At 40.3% G+C, this 16,609-nt stretch overlaps 1 protein-coding gene across 1 annotated transcript in view; it reads left to right on the plus strand.

The window, feature by feature from the left end:
- The window catches only part of LOC138642083 (contactin-associated protein-like 5), a 484,494-nt gene that overhangs the window by 296,331 nt on the left and 171,554 nt on the right, over positions 1-16,609 (plus strand). The window contains exons 9-11 of the mRNA XM_069730012.1: positions 2,723-2,872; positions 5,363-5,534; positions 14,055-14,161. Coding sequence (XP_069586113.1) covers positions 2,723-2,872; positions 5,363-5,534; positions 14,055-14,161 — 429 coding nt within the window. The remainder of the gene's footprint in view (positions 1-2,722; positions 2,873-5,362; positions 5,535-14,054; positions 14,162-16,609) is intronic.

Below are 16,609 nucleotides of genomic sequence, written 5' to 3' on the forward strand. Positions count from 1 at the left end.
AATGCTCTAAATGCTGATCTGTTTAGCCACGCCCACAACGCTGATTGGTAGTTTTCTGTGTACACTGTACATTGAAAGAAAGCTGCCAATCGGTGAAGGGGGTGCGGTTAAACGGAGCAGTTGACTAGGAGGCATGAGACACCTAGTCCCTGTAGTGAAATTTTCTTGTGATAAAATACTGATTTTATTGAAACTGCAACACCCAACCCAGTAAGTCACACACCATTAGAATCAAGGTCTCTGCCAATACATCACGCTATTCTTAGATTACTGAGTAAAACTTACTGACAGATTCCCTTTAAGAGGGAGTTGGTCCATTTTATTCTGTCATTGAGTGTTCCTTAAGTGGATAAGGAAACTTTCATCTTAACACTGTAACATCTCTAACCTTCAGTAAGAAGTAATTTGATGCTCAATGTAAAAGCTTTGATCTCTCTACAGTCACTGTTTCAATATGGCTTCTATGTTATAGCAGCCTCTAGCTTTGACACTTTTCTCATTTCGGTGTCAGAATTCACCCTTTACCTTACTTTAATCTTTGATGTTTTGACATTGGTTCAACATTATCATCTCTAGTGGTTAGGTATTCTATAATTGACTGTTTTTTACTGTAAAGAACTCTTTCCTAGAATTATACCCTTTTTATATCCTTGAACCCTTTGCTGACCTTGGAGATATGTTTATATCATAATAATAAAATTGTCTCTTTTTTATGTTTCCTTATATTATTAGCGTTTATTACATTAGTTTTATTCACATATTTCTCTAAGGTCCAAAAGTGTGCAGGAAACGTTAAAGGGCATTATTGTAAGAAATGGTTCTCTACAGTAAATCCAGTGAAATTGTGGAAAACTAAGCTCCTAGACAGTAATCACAAAACAGTGTCAGATCATCAAGGAATATAGTATGGTGTTGTATACAGTAGAAAATGTCAAGGTGTGTGTCAAAGTCAGTGTAGAAAGCATATTGCAATTTTCACTGCAGAAAGACCATAGATATTTTCACTCGACACATTTTCATGTAGATTTCATTAAAAATAATCCAAGAAACAGCAAATAAACAGAATACAAAAGCAATAAGGCAACACTACACAAAAGGACCAAATAAACAAAAAAAGACCAAAGAATAACAACACTAAGGGGCCAAAGAAAAATATCACTAAAGGACCAAATAAAAATAACACTAAAGGATCTAAGAAACACAACACTTAAAGACAAAAGAAATACAACACAAAAAACATATGATAACTACCGTACATACAGAACCAGGCTTTTGCGCTCTTTTTTCACAGGACAAGCATCCTCGGTCATATATCCACATTGCACATGATACAGTTTATTTTTCACTGTTGAGATGCAAAATTCATGAAAAGATTTTACTAAATAAATATACTTTAGTCGTGACATTTCTGTACTTCTTCAGTAGAATATGCAATTATCCTTTTCAGAGAATAATAGATGGAGGACAGAAACTGTATCACAATTTTTTAGAATTGCTACATCCAATAGGTGCCACTAGATTTCCAGTCCTCTAACTATCTGAAGAGGCTAGTTTCATATTTAAATTTCCAGAGACGCATTGTGTGGCCTTCTTGTACTGACTTTTCCCCTTAGGCTACTTTCACACTTCCGTCTGTACAGGCCCTTTGCAATGCGTCGGGCCGACGTACCGATGGACGTTGTGAAATAACTACAAGACGTGGGCAACAAATGCAGTTTTTCAACGCATCCGCTGCCCATTCTGCAGTCCGGGAAGCAGGGGGCGGAGTTTCGGCCGCGCATGCGCGGTCAAAAACGGCGGACACGTCGCACGACGGATGCGACGTGTGCCCATCCGTCGCGATCCGTCGCTAATACAAGTGTATGGGCAAAAAACGCATCCTGTAAGCACATTTGCAGGATCCGTTTTTTGCCCATAACGACGGATTGTGATGGAGGAAAAAAAACGGAAGTGTGAAAGTAGCCTTAAAGGGCCTGTCAGAGCCTCTCACCCCGACCATCTGTTTTGCACTGATGAAGGGCAAACACCCAGAAGCACATGTCTACAAATGAAGTGTCCAGTTTGACTTTTATTCTAAGTTATGATAAAAGGATACTTAAAGGAAACCTGTTAGGTGCCCCGTGCCCCCAGAACCACCAGCAGTTGTGTCTACATAGCTAAATCCCCTGCCTAACAGTCTCTTTATTGCATTAAGCACATAAACAGATCTTTAGAAAAAGTATTTTAAAAGTCTGTTTATGATATGTTAATGAGGCCTTTGACTAGTCAATGGGGTGTTAGTGAAGAAGACTTGAAATCATGCACAGTGTTCCCAGCTTCAGAGGATCAATGCAGTGAGTGAAGGAAGCTGCTCATATGTACAAGGTATGTATAGCACTGGCGATGACGCCAGCTCTTGTAACTCATGTTATCGTCCAGAACCACTAGAAGATGTGTCTACATAGCTATATACTCATAGATAAATAAAAGGTTGATATTGGCATTTAGGATTGCTATCCCCAATAGGTGGCACCAGAGTTCAAACCCTCTTTTTCTCTAAAAAGGCTATTTGCATATTTAAATTCCCAGAGGAACACTGCATGGCCTATAAGTCTCCGTATGTCAACTTGGCTCTTTCCACACAGAAAAAACTTTACACATGTTCTGTGTTTACTTATCTTTTGCCTATGTTTTATTCCGAGTTAATAAAACCATCAGGGATAACCTATGTTTAATTTTCTAGGCAGTGGTTTAGATGACGGCTTGTGGCACTCAATTACCATCAATGCAAGAAGACATCGCATTTCAATGACACTGGACAATGGGGCGGCTTCATCCGTCCATGCCATCCTCCCTGTACAAATCTCCACAGGGCACCAGTACTATTTTGGAGGTGAGATGTTCGGTTGTGTTAGAATGGTTGGATGGACAGATATTATACAAATCATTTACAGCGAATTAAGAATCAAATACATTTCTCGAAAATGGTGCTATACGGTCACTACATGGACTATGGACTACTACAATATGGCATCTGAAAGACTACAGGTTTTCCTAAACATCTCCAAAACTGTGCCAATAATGAGCACTGGTATCTGACTCCATGGAGAGCAAGAAATATGTATATGTAATGGGAACCACAAATGCAATTATACAATGATGGCTAAATGGGTGCTACAAAAAAACTAAGCAAAATAGGGACCAAATTAAAATAGAGGAGAAACCTACACAGTGAATACAAATGCACAACCTTTATCAGGATTTATTTTTTTCTCACCTTGCATTTTTTAGTTCTTGCATGCTGAACCGCTGCACGTTAACACTCACAGTTATTGTTTGCTTTTATATATATATATATATATATATATATATATATATATATATATATATATATATATATATATATTTATATATACATTGTTACATTGTGGTAGAGCGGCTTACTCTGCTAGACACGGGGGTATAACAAGAACACTGCCTCTTTAAGAGAAGGCTTGGTTTATTGTAGCAGCATAAACCAAGCTGCAAAAGTAAACACAGCCCTCTGGGCAAAACAAAGAAGCAAAAAAAAAAAAAAAAATCCTATCAGGGATCAGCCCGCTCACAGGCAGCAATGTCCATGGTTCAGATTGAGCACACGACTTCCTGGAGTGTTCTCTCTCCAGGCAACCACTAAACACTGGAAGCTCTGGCAGTCAGCCATGTAAACCCAAACCATGTGACTCATCCATCATATGATTGATCTTGACATCACACAGGTCCTCTGAGGACACTGCAGTTGGAGATACTGTGGAGATTCGGTGGACCCCTTCCCACCCGCTCCATGGAGGTCCACTAAAACCAGCCCATAACATAACTCCCATTTAAACCTCTCAACATGTAGTGTGCTGGAGGAAACTGCTCTTGTTCTGCATCACTGATGCCATCATGTGCAGTGACACTTATCTCCCACTTCACCAGTGACTCGGTCACAATATGTATGTATACTTCCTGGGTATTTAGTGTAAACTGTATTTCTTTATACAGTATATTATTATATATACTTTTCAATTTTTTTCTCATTTCTTTTACTATTTATCATTATTTGTATCTTTTATCACACTTACTTTTCTTTTATTTCCATATTGAATATATTCTCCCCTTTTTATTTTTTCCCAATGACCTACAGGCACATTCTTTTTCATGTAATACACAAAAAGAAAAAAAAAGAGCATGAACCGTACCTCCAAAAATGATACGTTGATCTAAAGCCGCTAGGCAAACATTTATATAACTGAACATGAGGTTCTTAGTTTAACATTCTGATCAGACTGTATGAAGCCCACTGCCACGTCACGGCAAACCTCGTAGTGGGTCCTACCACCCTAAAGGAGCGGAGCCGTGCGGCGACCACCACCACAGCGGCAATGCACCAGCAGGGCAGACGGTCTGTTGCCCCACAGCACCCATGCTGCAAGACTGAGCCCCCATGACTCCAGACCCACCAGCACAAAGCCACAGCAACAATGGCCACCACACAGCAGCGGCACCAAAATGAAAGGAGCACTGAAACTCACCTTCCTCCAGCTCCTCAGAGAGAGCCAAAATGGGCTAGACCCCTTACTTTGCAGTCTCCTGCTAATTAAAATCACCTGTGCCAAACATGCTTTTTCATGTAATATATTGTTTTATTGTCTCTTGGCAGAGCGTATTTTTCGCCTTTCATCCTTGCTTTCTCCTTGGTGAAATTCACTATGACTTCCTGTCGGTGGAAGGCACTGCAGTTTTGTTCAAAATAATAGCAGTCTAATATAACTAATGTATTTAATCACTGTTTTTGGCAGAAAAGTTCATACAACAGTGGAAAAAATTAATGGCTAGATATAGGCGAGTAATGGGCAACCAACAGAATCAACAGTCATTACACGCTGCTAATTGGGTGTAATTGACTAATGTAGAGAAAGAGGGTGTTGTAATATCAGAGTGGAGTACAACTAGTGAGGTTATTAATTCTGTGAAGAAAGAGGTGTCAATTATGGCCCTTATTTAAAGGGACTCTGTCACCTGAATTTGGAGGGAACAATTTTCAGCCATAGGGGCGGGGTTTTCGGGTGTTTGATTCACCCTTTCCTTACCCGCCGGCTGCATGCTGGCTGCAATATTGGATTGAAGTTCTTTCTCTGTCCTCCGTAGTACATGCCTGCACAAGGCAATCTTGCCTTGGAAAGTTCATCTTTTTACATCTGCCGCTTGAATTTCTTTTATTTAATAACCTGAGAGTTTTATGTCAAAGTTTAAGTAGTAGAGGAGACATAGAAAAATGGATACCTTGGGGTTATTCCCCAATTGCGCTCATAATTTATAAATGTGATTAGATGCTGATTCTTTTTCTCTCACCGAACAGGCTGTCCAGTTCCACCATTAGATGCTTCCTGTACAAATCCCATTTCTTCATTCCAAGGATGCATGAGGCTCATATTTATTGATAATCAACCCAAGGATCTGAACTTAATGCAGTGCGGAGCCCTGGGCAACTTCACTGATCTGCAGATCGATATGTGCGGCATTAAGGACAGGTAACTCACATTCTCATTAATAAGAATCCACCTGATTACACATCTGTGTATCATAAAATGACGCAAAATGTATAAAAAATTGACTGTCACAATAAGATAAAAGTTTAATTAAGTTATGCATCTTACTTATAGAAATATTTCCTTTTCTCTTTTTCCACTTTCTCTCTATGTCTTTGTCTTTTCTTCTCTTTCTTCCTCTTCCGTCTCCTTCTCTCATGTCCATACTCTTTTATCACATTTTTTTGTTCTCCTCCCTTATTCATCCTTATTACTTTTATTTAATCCTTTTTACCACTATTTTCTACTTTCCATTTTCCATTTCTTCTCTTTTACTTATTTCTGTACTTACTATTTACCTTTTTTACTTTTTCTTCTTTTGTTAGTGTTTCCTTGCCTTCTTTCGCCTCTTTTCCTCTTTCTCAATTTTTTACTTTGGATTTTTTTCTTCATTATTTGTCTTTCCTTTATTTGTGTTCTATATTTACAGTAGTCTTCTCTTTTCTTTTTCTCTTCATCTTTTTCCTTTCCTTTTTTATGTTGTTCTCTTCCTTTTCTTATATCTTTCCCTGTTCTACATCTCTTTAATTTTGTTTCTACAGCTCTGCTTCTTCCTCTCATACTTTTTTTAAATGCATCCATTTGATTCATTATTTTTTAACCATATTTTTCTTTTTTCTACTACTATTCTCTCTCTCCTCTTTTCTGTTCTGTATTCTCTCTACTCTTTCCCTTCCTCTCATGAGCCTGTCCCTTCTCTGCCATTTTCTATTATCTTTCCTTCCCTCTCATGAACCTGTTCCTTCTCTGACTTTCTCTCTTCTCTTTCCTTTCCTCTCATGAGCGTGTCCCTTCTCTGCCTTTTTCTCTTCTTTCCTTTCTTCTCATGAGCCTGTCCTTTTCTGCCTTTCTCTCTTCTCTTTCCTTTCCTCTCATGAGCCTGTCCCTTCTCTGCCTTTTTCTCTTCTTTCCATTCTTCTCATGACCCTGTCCTTTTCTGCCATTCTCTATTCTCTTTCCCTTCCTCTCATGAGCCTCTCCCTTCTCTGCCATGTTCTATTATCTTCCCTTTCCTCTCATGAACCTGTCCCTCCTCTGACTTTCTCTCTTCTCTTTCCCTTCCTCTTATGAGCCTCTCCCTTCTCTGCATTTCTCTTTCCTTTCTTCTCCTGTTCCTTCTCTTCCTTTCTTTCTTCTCTTTCCTTTCCTCTCATGAGCCTGTCCCTTCTCTGCCTTTCTCTCTTCTTTCCTTGCTTCTCATGAGCCTGTCCCTTCTCTGCCTTTTTCTCTTCTCTTTTCTTTCCTCTCATGAGCCTGTCCCTTCTCAGCCTTTCTCTCTTCTCTTTCCCTTCCACTCATGAGCCTGTCCCTTCTCTGCCCTTTTCTCTTCTCTTTCCCTTCCTCTCATGAGCCTGTCCCTTCTCAGCCTTTCTCTCTTCTCTTTCCCTTCCTCTCATGAGCCTGTCCCTTCTCAGCCTTTCTCTCTTCTCTTTCCCTTCCTCTCATGAGCCTTTCTCTTCTCTGCCTTTTTCTCTTCTCTTTCCCTTCCTCTCATGAGCCTGTCCCTTCTCTGCCTTTCTCTCTTCTCTTTCCATTCCTCTCATGAGCCTGTCCCTTCTCTGCCTTTCTCTCTTCTCTTTCCCTTCCTCTCATAAGCCTGTCCCTTCTCTGCCTTTCTCTCTTCTCTTTCCCTTCCTCTCATGAGCCTGTCACTTCTCTGCCTTTCTCTCTTCTCTTTTCCTTCCTCTCATGAGCCTGTCCCTTCTCTGCCTTTCTTTCTTCTCTTTCCCTTCCTCTCATGAGCCTGTCCCTTCTCTGCCTTTCTCTCTTCTCTTTCCCTTCTTTTCATGAGCCTGTCCCTTCTCTGCCTGTCTCTCTTCTCTTTCCCTTCCTCTCATGAGCCTGTCCCTTCTCAGCCTTTCTCTCTTCTCTTTCCTTTCCTCTCATGAGCCTGTCCCTTTTCTGCCTTTCTCTCTTATTTTTCCATTCCTCTCATGAGGTTTTTAAAGGAGCACAATTACATCTCCCTTTACTAAATTTATCAAAATTGGTTTAAATGGAAACCTGTTGTGTTTAACACAAATCAAAAGAAAATTTGACTGCACCATTTGGATTTGCTTCGCAGTTATGTTGGTGTTGAAAATTTAGTATCCAACTTTTCATTATATCACAAATTGTTCCCACGGTTAGCTAAATCCATCCAGATGTTTTATCTGAAATGTAATTCTAATGTGCACTTTTGTGTCAAGCTTTTGACATTTTTTGCCTATTTTTCTTTTGCTCATTAATGTTTTTTTAATTTGTGTCTTTTTTAAAGTCACCTTTATATGTGTTGACCTGTTTTGTTTTTTTTTGCTGTTTTTTTCATATATATGTTTACCACTGTGGATGGGGTTTTTGTTTTCCTCTCGAGAGTTTTCATGTATGTCCAATATTTAACCTCTACCTTGTGCTGACATGCATTTAGATTTTTATTCAACGTCAACTTTTGTCATTTTCAATTTGAAGCTGCTCCGCCAGTATGGGTGGAGCTGGTCAAGACGGGGGTGCGGCTCTACGAGCCTATAAAATTAATTAAAATACGGCAAAAAATAGCATCAGTATGCAATCCATATTGTCCATGCTTAGCATTGTAAAGTACAGGAGAAGCTATGTCATTTCTTTCTTTCTTTATTCATATCGGAAAAACACTGATGACACAGTGATGATAAAATTGGACACATGGATGATATATAGATGACGCACAATGAAGAAAAACACCAATTACACAAGTATTGGTTCTTCACGTACATGTGTAGGAGGCCTAATAGCGACTGTAGAGCGGAGTAAAACTTACTTTTTTTTTAATTTTTCCTCTCCATTCCAGAGATAATAATTTGGCACTTAATGTGTTAACCTTATTTAAATCTGAGTTGTTGTTACTACTTTTTTTTAATGGGGTGTGTACTTGTATTCCCTGTATGAGTTGCTATTCGATAACATCCACTTGGACTTAACAAAACTTAACTCCTTAGTTGCCAAATACTTTGATTGCTAATTTCTCAGCAATGGTAAGTCAAATTTAAAAAAAAAAGTTTTATTCTACTCTGCAGCCATTATTACCCCATGTGTCCACCTCAATGTGAAACAATGTGGTGAAAATTGTTCTTTAAGTTTTGTTAAAAAATTCAGATTACATATTCTGGGTCCGATTCATTAAGACTGGTTTTGCTTACACTAGTCTTAACTAGTGTTGAGCCACCTCTCTAGTGTTCGGGTTCGGTTCGTCGAACAGTGATGTGTTCGACGAACACCGTCAAACCCCATTGAAACCAATAGCATGCAAACACATACAAACACATTGAAAACACCTTAAAAGGTGTCCAAAAGCTGACAAACTGCTCAGAAGACACAACAAACACATGGAAAAGTCAAAACTACATATAGTCATGCGAAAAGAAAGGAGGTGGAGGAGTAAAAGGAGAAGGAGACACAGATATAGGCATGTCATGCCCTTCTAAAATCAAGAAAGGCTGGAGTAAAAATGTAAACTCACTCTACCAACACCCAGACGTCTTGACAAAAAAAATAAAAAAATAAAAATCTTTAGGTAGAATGGCAGCGGTCCATTCAAAACACTTTCCTTAGAAGACGTAGTGGTACCCCCGTTGGGAGTTGTGCCAAAAAATGAACCCAATACATTCAGACTAATCCACCATTTGCCATATCCAAGGGGCAGGTCAGTAAACGACAACATCGACGCGGAACCAAGTACAGTACTATGTACTGTACCTCCTTTGACGAGGCAATCAGGAGGGTCAAGAAGTTGGTAAGGAGCACCCTAATGGCCAAAACAGACATTGAGGGGGCGTTCCGGTTACTACCTGTGCCTCCGAATAGTGTCCTCCCATTGGGCTGCTTCTGTGAAGGAGCATACTACATAGATCGCTGTTTGCCCATGGGGTGCTCCATATCCTGCTCACTTACCTACCGCTGTCTGTCCCCGGCGCTCTGCTTCTCTGCACTCCTCATGCACTGGCTGTGAGCACAGCGGCCGGAAAGCAGAGCGGTGACGTCACCGCTCTGCTTTCCGGCTGACCGACGCTCACAGCCAGTGCAGGAGGAGTGCAGAGAAGCAGAGTGCCGGGGACAGACAGCGGTAGGTAAGTATGTACTGTTTGTTTTTTTTACTTTTACGCTGGTAACCAGGGTAAACATCGGGTTACTAAGCGCGGCCCTGCGCTTAGTAACCCGATGTTTACCCTGGTTACCAGTGAAGACATCGCTGGATCGGTGTCACACACGCCGATCCAGCGATGTCTGCAGGGAGTCCAGCGACGAAATAAAGTTCTGGACTTTCCTCAGCGACCAACGATCTCCCAGCAGTGGCCTGATCGTTGGTCGCTGTCACACAGAACGATTTCCTTAACGATATCGTTGCTACGTCACAAAAGGCAACGATATTGTTAACGATATCGTTATGTGTGAAGGTACCTTTATCCACAGTTAATAGCCTTTTTGAGAGAAAAAGGATGGAAACTCATGTACAACCTATTGGAAGTAGCAATCCTAAAAGTCAATATCGACCTTTTAATGAACCTTCCCACGGGCCTTAGTATAACAGGCTAAAAAAGAAATTCCGTTTGAAGACACGTGTTTTGTTGTGTTTACCCCTCATCAGTGCAAAGTAGGAGATGTAGTTTTATCTGGATGTGAGGCCTGTGACAGGAGATCTAAGGGGTAATGTTTCTCTGATAGTGTAAGGAGACTTGTAGGCCATGCAATAATTCTTTGGGAATTTAAGTTTACAAATAGCCTTTTCAAAGAGAAAGAGGACAAGAACTCTAGACAATCTGTTCTTCCACATTTGCAATAAGTGATGTCAGGAACATAAGAACAACATTATGAAAAATAATACAATTTTAGATTAATTTCAGAAGGAATCTGGACATTTGGGGTTCTGAGCAATATTATGGATTAGCAATAATAATAAAGTGCAAATGGAAAGTGGGATTCTCTGTGGTTAACACAGAAGCAGTTGTGTCAACATGTTTGCATTATGTCTTATCTCAAAAAACTCAAATAGTGAATATAGAATACTTTTCAGGAATAGCTCAAATATATTGCATTAACACACTGCTAATACCGACCATCCATTTTTTTAAACCAATTTTACAGTTTAATAAGCCTAATGATTAAATCATTTTCTACACATAATAAGATCTAACTAAAAGGTTTATTTATAGTCTGTACTTACAGACATACATAAGTTTGCATAGTGACAGTATACACTAGTGGCCTAAAGTCTTATGACTGACAACATTTGGTTTGCACAAAGTTTGCTGCTTGTAGTCAGATGTTTCTATGGTTATGGAAGGATAATTATCAGAATTTGATAAGTTTTTAACTTTTATTACTTATTACATTCCATGCATCAAGTTTATGCAAAGACTCATTGTTGACCCTTATTTTAAAACTTTTGAAATTTTTCCCTGACATGCTGGATATCAGTTTCTTGGCCAAATCCTGACAAATGACAGACCATTTTTGTCTAATCAGTGCTTGGAGTTGATCACACTGTTTTTGGTTGTCCGCTTGCTTTTTTGAGGATTGATCACAAGTTCTTAATGAGATTGAGATCTTGGGGAGTTTCTTGTTCATGGACACAAAATTTCAATGTTTTGTTAATTGAATCATTTAGGTATCTCTTTTGCCTTGTAATTTGGTGCTTCGTCATGTGGAAAAAGCATTGTTCTTCACCAAATTGCTCCTGTTTTGTTAGGAAAAGTTGCTGTTGAAGGATGTTTAGATCCCATTTTTCATTTATGGCAGTGTTCTTAGGCAAAATTGTAAGTGAGCCCACTACATGTATGAAAAACAACCCCACACATCAATGGTCTAAGGATGCTTTACTGTTGATGTTAATGCTCACCTTTTATTCCCAGAAAAATAATTTTTCCAGCTGTACCAAGCAGTCTGAAGGTGACTTAATTAGAAGAAATAACTTTACCCTAGTCCTCTAAAGTCCAGTCCTTGTACTTCCTGCAGAATTTTAGTCTGTCCTTAATGTATTTCTTGGAGAGAAGTGGCTTTTTTGCTACCCTTTTTGTCACAAGGCCAACCTCCAAAAACCTTTACCTTACTGTTCAAGCAGATGTGCTGAAATCTTTAAATTTTTATAAATTTAATATGCAAATTGCCTCTTCAGAGAAAAAGAGGACTTGAACTCTATAACGCCACATGTTGGAAGTAGGGATCCTACAAGTCACAATCAACGAGTCATGGAATATGGCTTAGGCTAAAAAACAAATCAGTATCTCAATTCACAGACACGGTATTTCGGGTTGTTGTTGAAGCTTTATTACCAAGTTACTCAAGTGACAGTGGTCAGAATTGTAAAATTTGGCCTGGTCAGGAAGGTGAAAACAGCCTTGGAAGGGTTTAGAGCAGCCAGGCTGCTGTTAAAATTTAATTAGTCTGACAGAGTGATATCAGCTGCCTTGCCTTCAGACTTTCTCTTGAGCTAAAGGGAAGATCACTGAAATTATGTATTCATGTCATTTTGTCCAGGTCTGAAATTAAGTGGGAATCAAGTTTCGTGTTTAAGTTAATTTTTAGGGCAAAGAATGAATTTGCAATTTATTGTAATTCATCTGATCCTTCTTAATAATAATCTAGATTTATGAAAATTGCCACTATAATAACTGAAGCGGTAAACTTTGTCAAAGCCTTAATTTCTGCCAGCCTCCAAACTTCTTGCCTCAGTTGTACACTACAAGGAGATTTTTTTAATAATTGTTTCCATTTATATATCTATTTAGATATAATAATTAGATATAATAGATCGAAAACGGAACACTCCATAAGAGCTAATTCACAAAATTTAGAATCCCTCGATTTTGATCATGTACTATCCTCTTATGTCCTGAACTATTGCATTTCAGGGGTTTCTCGTAAAAATATCATCAAAAAGTTATTTGTTTCAATTCTTCAATGCAAAAAGTGAACCTCATATATTATATAGAGTCATTACAAACAGAGCGATCTATTTCACGTGTTTATTTCTGTTAATGTTGAATATTATGGCTTACAGCCAATGAAAACCCAAAAGCCATAATCATCAACATTAACAGAAATAAACACTTGAAATAGATCACTCTGTTTGTAATGACTTTATATAATACATGAGTTTCACTTTTGGTATTGAAGAACTGAAATAAATTAACTTTTTGATGATATTCTAATTTTGTGAGAAGCACCTGTATCTTTTTTCCTTGTGTGTGCCTTTTAGCTCTATAAATTAATGTCTGTACCATAAATGCAGAATATCTGTTAGGTAGCTCATCTAGGTTTCAGGGTTCTACCGATCGTTGGTAATAGCTGCACCATAGCACAAGCATTGCAGATGGCGCATATACCCTTCTGTAATATAAGAAGACACCAGTATTACAATTGGCACATGATAAGTGGAGACCCTAGTATAGATTTTTCATGTGGACCCAGAGGTTGTTTAGGTTGGTCTTATCCCGGACCTGTATATGTATATGGGCTCTACAGGTTGTATGGAATCATGAAAATGTGGATGGTTCAACAGGACCTTTCATTTAGGTTGGACAGGAATGTCATATTTTCTGTTTAACCATGGCACTCCAGGTGGAACGGTGTGCTAGTTGGGGCTCAGCCCTTGTTTATTTTAAATTCAAAATAACTAGGCACTCATAAAGATATGAGATAGTGGGAAATTTATTTGCAATCCAAAAGTGAGTGTATAGAGTTTCGATCATTGACCATGGCCTTCATCAGGTACTCAGATGTTTTTTGTATAGGGACATTGATCAAGTGAGAAAATGCAATTGGAAAAATACATGCCTTCATACAAGTGGTCTTACCACTGCTCATTTTTTTCTCCTATGATCCATGTCTCCTTGCAAAAACCATATGTTACCTGATGAAGGTCAAAGTCAATGACTGGAACATTGTACACTCACTCACTTTGCATTTACATTTCCTACCATCCCATATCTATATGAGTGCCTTGTTTTGGGGATTTAGAGAACTGCCGTAGTGTCAAGTACCAAGGAACGCAAGTCTCATCTTTGCTCAGGGCATAGCTGTAGTGGGTGTAGATGTTTGGTAATACTACTGTTCAAACAGTAGAGGTAAAGAGTGTGTAAAATTGTATGAACCAAATAAATAAAATGTATACATTCAATAAAAGGTATTTTTAATTTGAATGTTCCTAATACTATCAGTGAGTTTCATCTATTTCTCTCTGAGATTTGAGATTTCTGGAATTTGAATTTGTAATTTCACCTTAAGTGATTCTCTTTTGTGAGAGCGGTTGACTTTTGTTTAGTAATTCAGTGTATCTGGTTCATCAATTTCCAGAGTATCTACCATTTGAAATTATTGATTTGCTCAGATCTCTTTCAGTCTCTCCACAGCTAATTAACTGTCAGCATCATGAAGAAGTCATTTTTACATCCAGATACTGAGCTGCACAATGACACAAATCAGACTCTGTGGACTTCTTGTTTCCAATAGATGCCTGCCAAATCACTGCGAACACGGAGGAGAATGTTCTCAGACGTGGAACACATTTCTCTGTGACTGTGGGGAGAGCGGCTACATGGACGCCACTTGCCATAGCTGTAAGTAGCCCTCTCCGTATATCGGGATTAGAGCCAGTGTGGATTATGTTACTACAGTATTGTCCATCATTACTGCCATCTGTTCCCATTCTCAAGCACAGGCCTCAGGGAAAAGGAATTACAACTTGGACTTGTTTTATTAAAAGTAAATGTGTTTCCGAATCTTCTTTACTTCACAGGGTTACAGAACCAGGTGTTAGGGCTAGCGGAACGCACCGAGTAAATATAGATGTTTTATTGAAATTGATGTGTTTGTAGCCCGGGGTCCACCGTGCAGGAGAACCTGCTGCTAGCAAACGGCGGAACTTTATGGTGGTATGAACTAACTCTGTTAATTCACAGAGTAGCCGTGAAAGCAAAGCACTGCGCCCTGTTAGACTTCACAGAGACACAGGCTAACTACCCAACTGAGAGCAGTCAGTGGTCATGCATGCACACAAAACTCCTCGCCGGAGGTGCCAGCATTCTAGGGGCTTATTTCAGCCAGGTCCCTGAATACATACACACACAATCTCCTCGCCGGAGGTGCCAGCATTCTAGGGGCTTATTTCAGCCGGGTCCCTGAACCCAAACTTACATGACCACACTGGCGCAAAGTACATAACATAAAAAGATACTAGCGCATGGCCTTGCGGCCATGCGAGCCTTGAATAGTTGCAGCACGTACAGGACCTTCCTAGAAGGACCAATGAGAGGCTGCCACAGAGCCTGAGCACCTACAGGACCTTCCTGAAGGACCAATGGCTTTAGCTGCAGTTTCTGAATATGTGACCCTCGATCTCCACTGAGATATCTTACTATGGGCATGCTCAGAAAGAGAAAAGCAGGACTTAGTCCCAGAAGCGTCTGCTCGCCGCGGCCCAGCACTGACTTCAATGGCAGAAGCAGGAAAAGCAGCAGTAACTCTTTGTACAGAGTCAGACTGAGTGAGACGCTGGGACTGACGTCTCCGCTGAGCAGGCTCCACTGTGGCAGGAGAAGAATGGGAGACCGCAGCAGAGATGGCCCGAGATTCCCCCTGTGCAGAGGCGGGAACTCGACCCCTAACACCAGGTTCATGAGGCTTTGACATGTGCACACGTCGCGGAATTTTCCACAGCGGATTTGATTAAATCCGCAGTGCTAAAAGTACTGCGGATTTATTGCGGTTTCCACTTTGGATTTAGACACCTGCGGTTTTTTAACATGGAGCAGGTGCAAAACCACTGCGGATTCCGCACAAAGAATTGACATGCTGTGGAAAATAAACTGCAGTGTTTCCGCGCGTTTTTTTCCGCAGCATGTGCACAGCGGTTTTTGTTTTCCATAGGTTAACATTGTACTGTACACCACATGGAAAACCGCTGCGGATCCGCAGCAAAAACCGCAACGTGTGCACATACCCCAAATTCTGCTGCAGAACATAGAAGTCTGTGCAATGTCTACAGTGTGTAAACTATAAAGGCCCCTTCACATTTAGCGACGCTGCAGCGATACCGACAACGATCCGGATCGCTGCAGCGTCGCTGTTTGGTCGCTGGAGAGCTGTCACACAGACCGCTCTCCAGCGACCAACGATGCCGGTAACCAGGGTAAACATCGGGTAACTAAGCGCAGGGCCGCGCTTAGTAACCCGATGTTTACCCTGGTTACCATGCTAAAAGTAAAAAAAAACAAACAGTACATACTTACCTACAGCCGTATGTCCTCCAGCGCTGTGCTCTGCTTCTCTGCTCTCCTCCTGTACTGTCTGGGAGCCGGAAAGCAGAGCGGTGACGTCACCGCTCTGCTTTCCGGCTCACAGCCAGTACAGGAGGAGTGCAGAGCACAGCGCTGGAGGACAGACGGCTGTAGGTAAGTATGTACTGTTTGTTTTTTTTTACTTTTAGCATGGTAACCAGGGTAAACATCGGGTTACTAAGCGCGGCCCTGCGCTTAGTTACCCGATGTTTACCCTGGTTACCAGTGAAGACATCGCTGGATCGGTGTCACACACGCCGATCCAGCGATATCTCCAGGGAGTCCAGCGACGAAATAAAGTTCTGGACTTTATTCAGCGACCAACGATCTCCCAGCAGGGGCCTGATCGTTGGTCGCTGTCACACAGAACGATTTCATTAACGATATCGTTGCTACGTCACAAATAGCAACGATATCGTTAACAATATCGTTATGTGTGAAGGTACCTTAACTAAGCATGACTAAATGAGGGGGTTGATCAAGGGGGCAACATTTTTTGTGATTCTTAAAGGCAGATTGGCTGATTAATAGAGTGAAAGTCAGAGGTAAATGCTACTGATAAATGATTTTGTCTTCCTGACAGTCTTCAGCCTTTTGGCCAAATGGTGACATCAGATGGAACTGAGCTCAAAAACATCAGCCTTATCTTGTCTCAAAAGAAACAAATAGTTAGTAGCTTCCCCCCTTTCTTTCCTTCATGCACAGCGTTTGCTTCTTATGTCCTCCCTT

The sequence above is a fragment of the Ranitomeya imitator genome, chromosome 1, assembly GCF_032444005.1.
Source record: "Ranitomeya imitator isolate aRanImi1 chromosome 1, aRanImi1.pri, whole genome shotgun sequence".
NCBI lineage: Eukaryota > Metazoa > Chordata > Amphibia > Anura > Dendrobatidae > Ranitomeya > Ranitomeya imitator.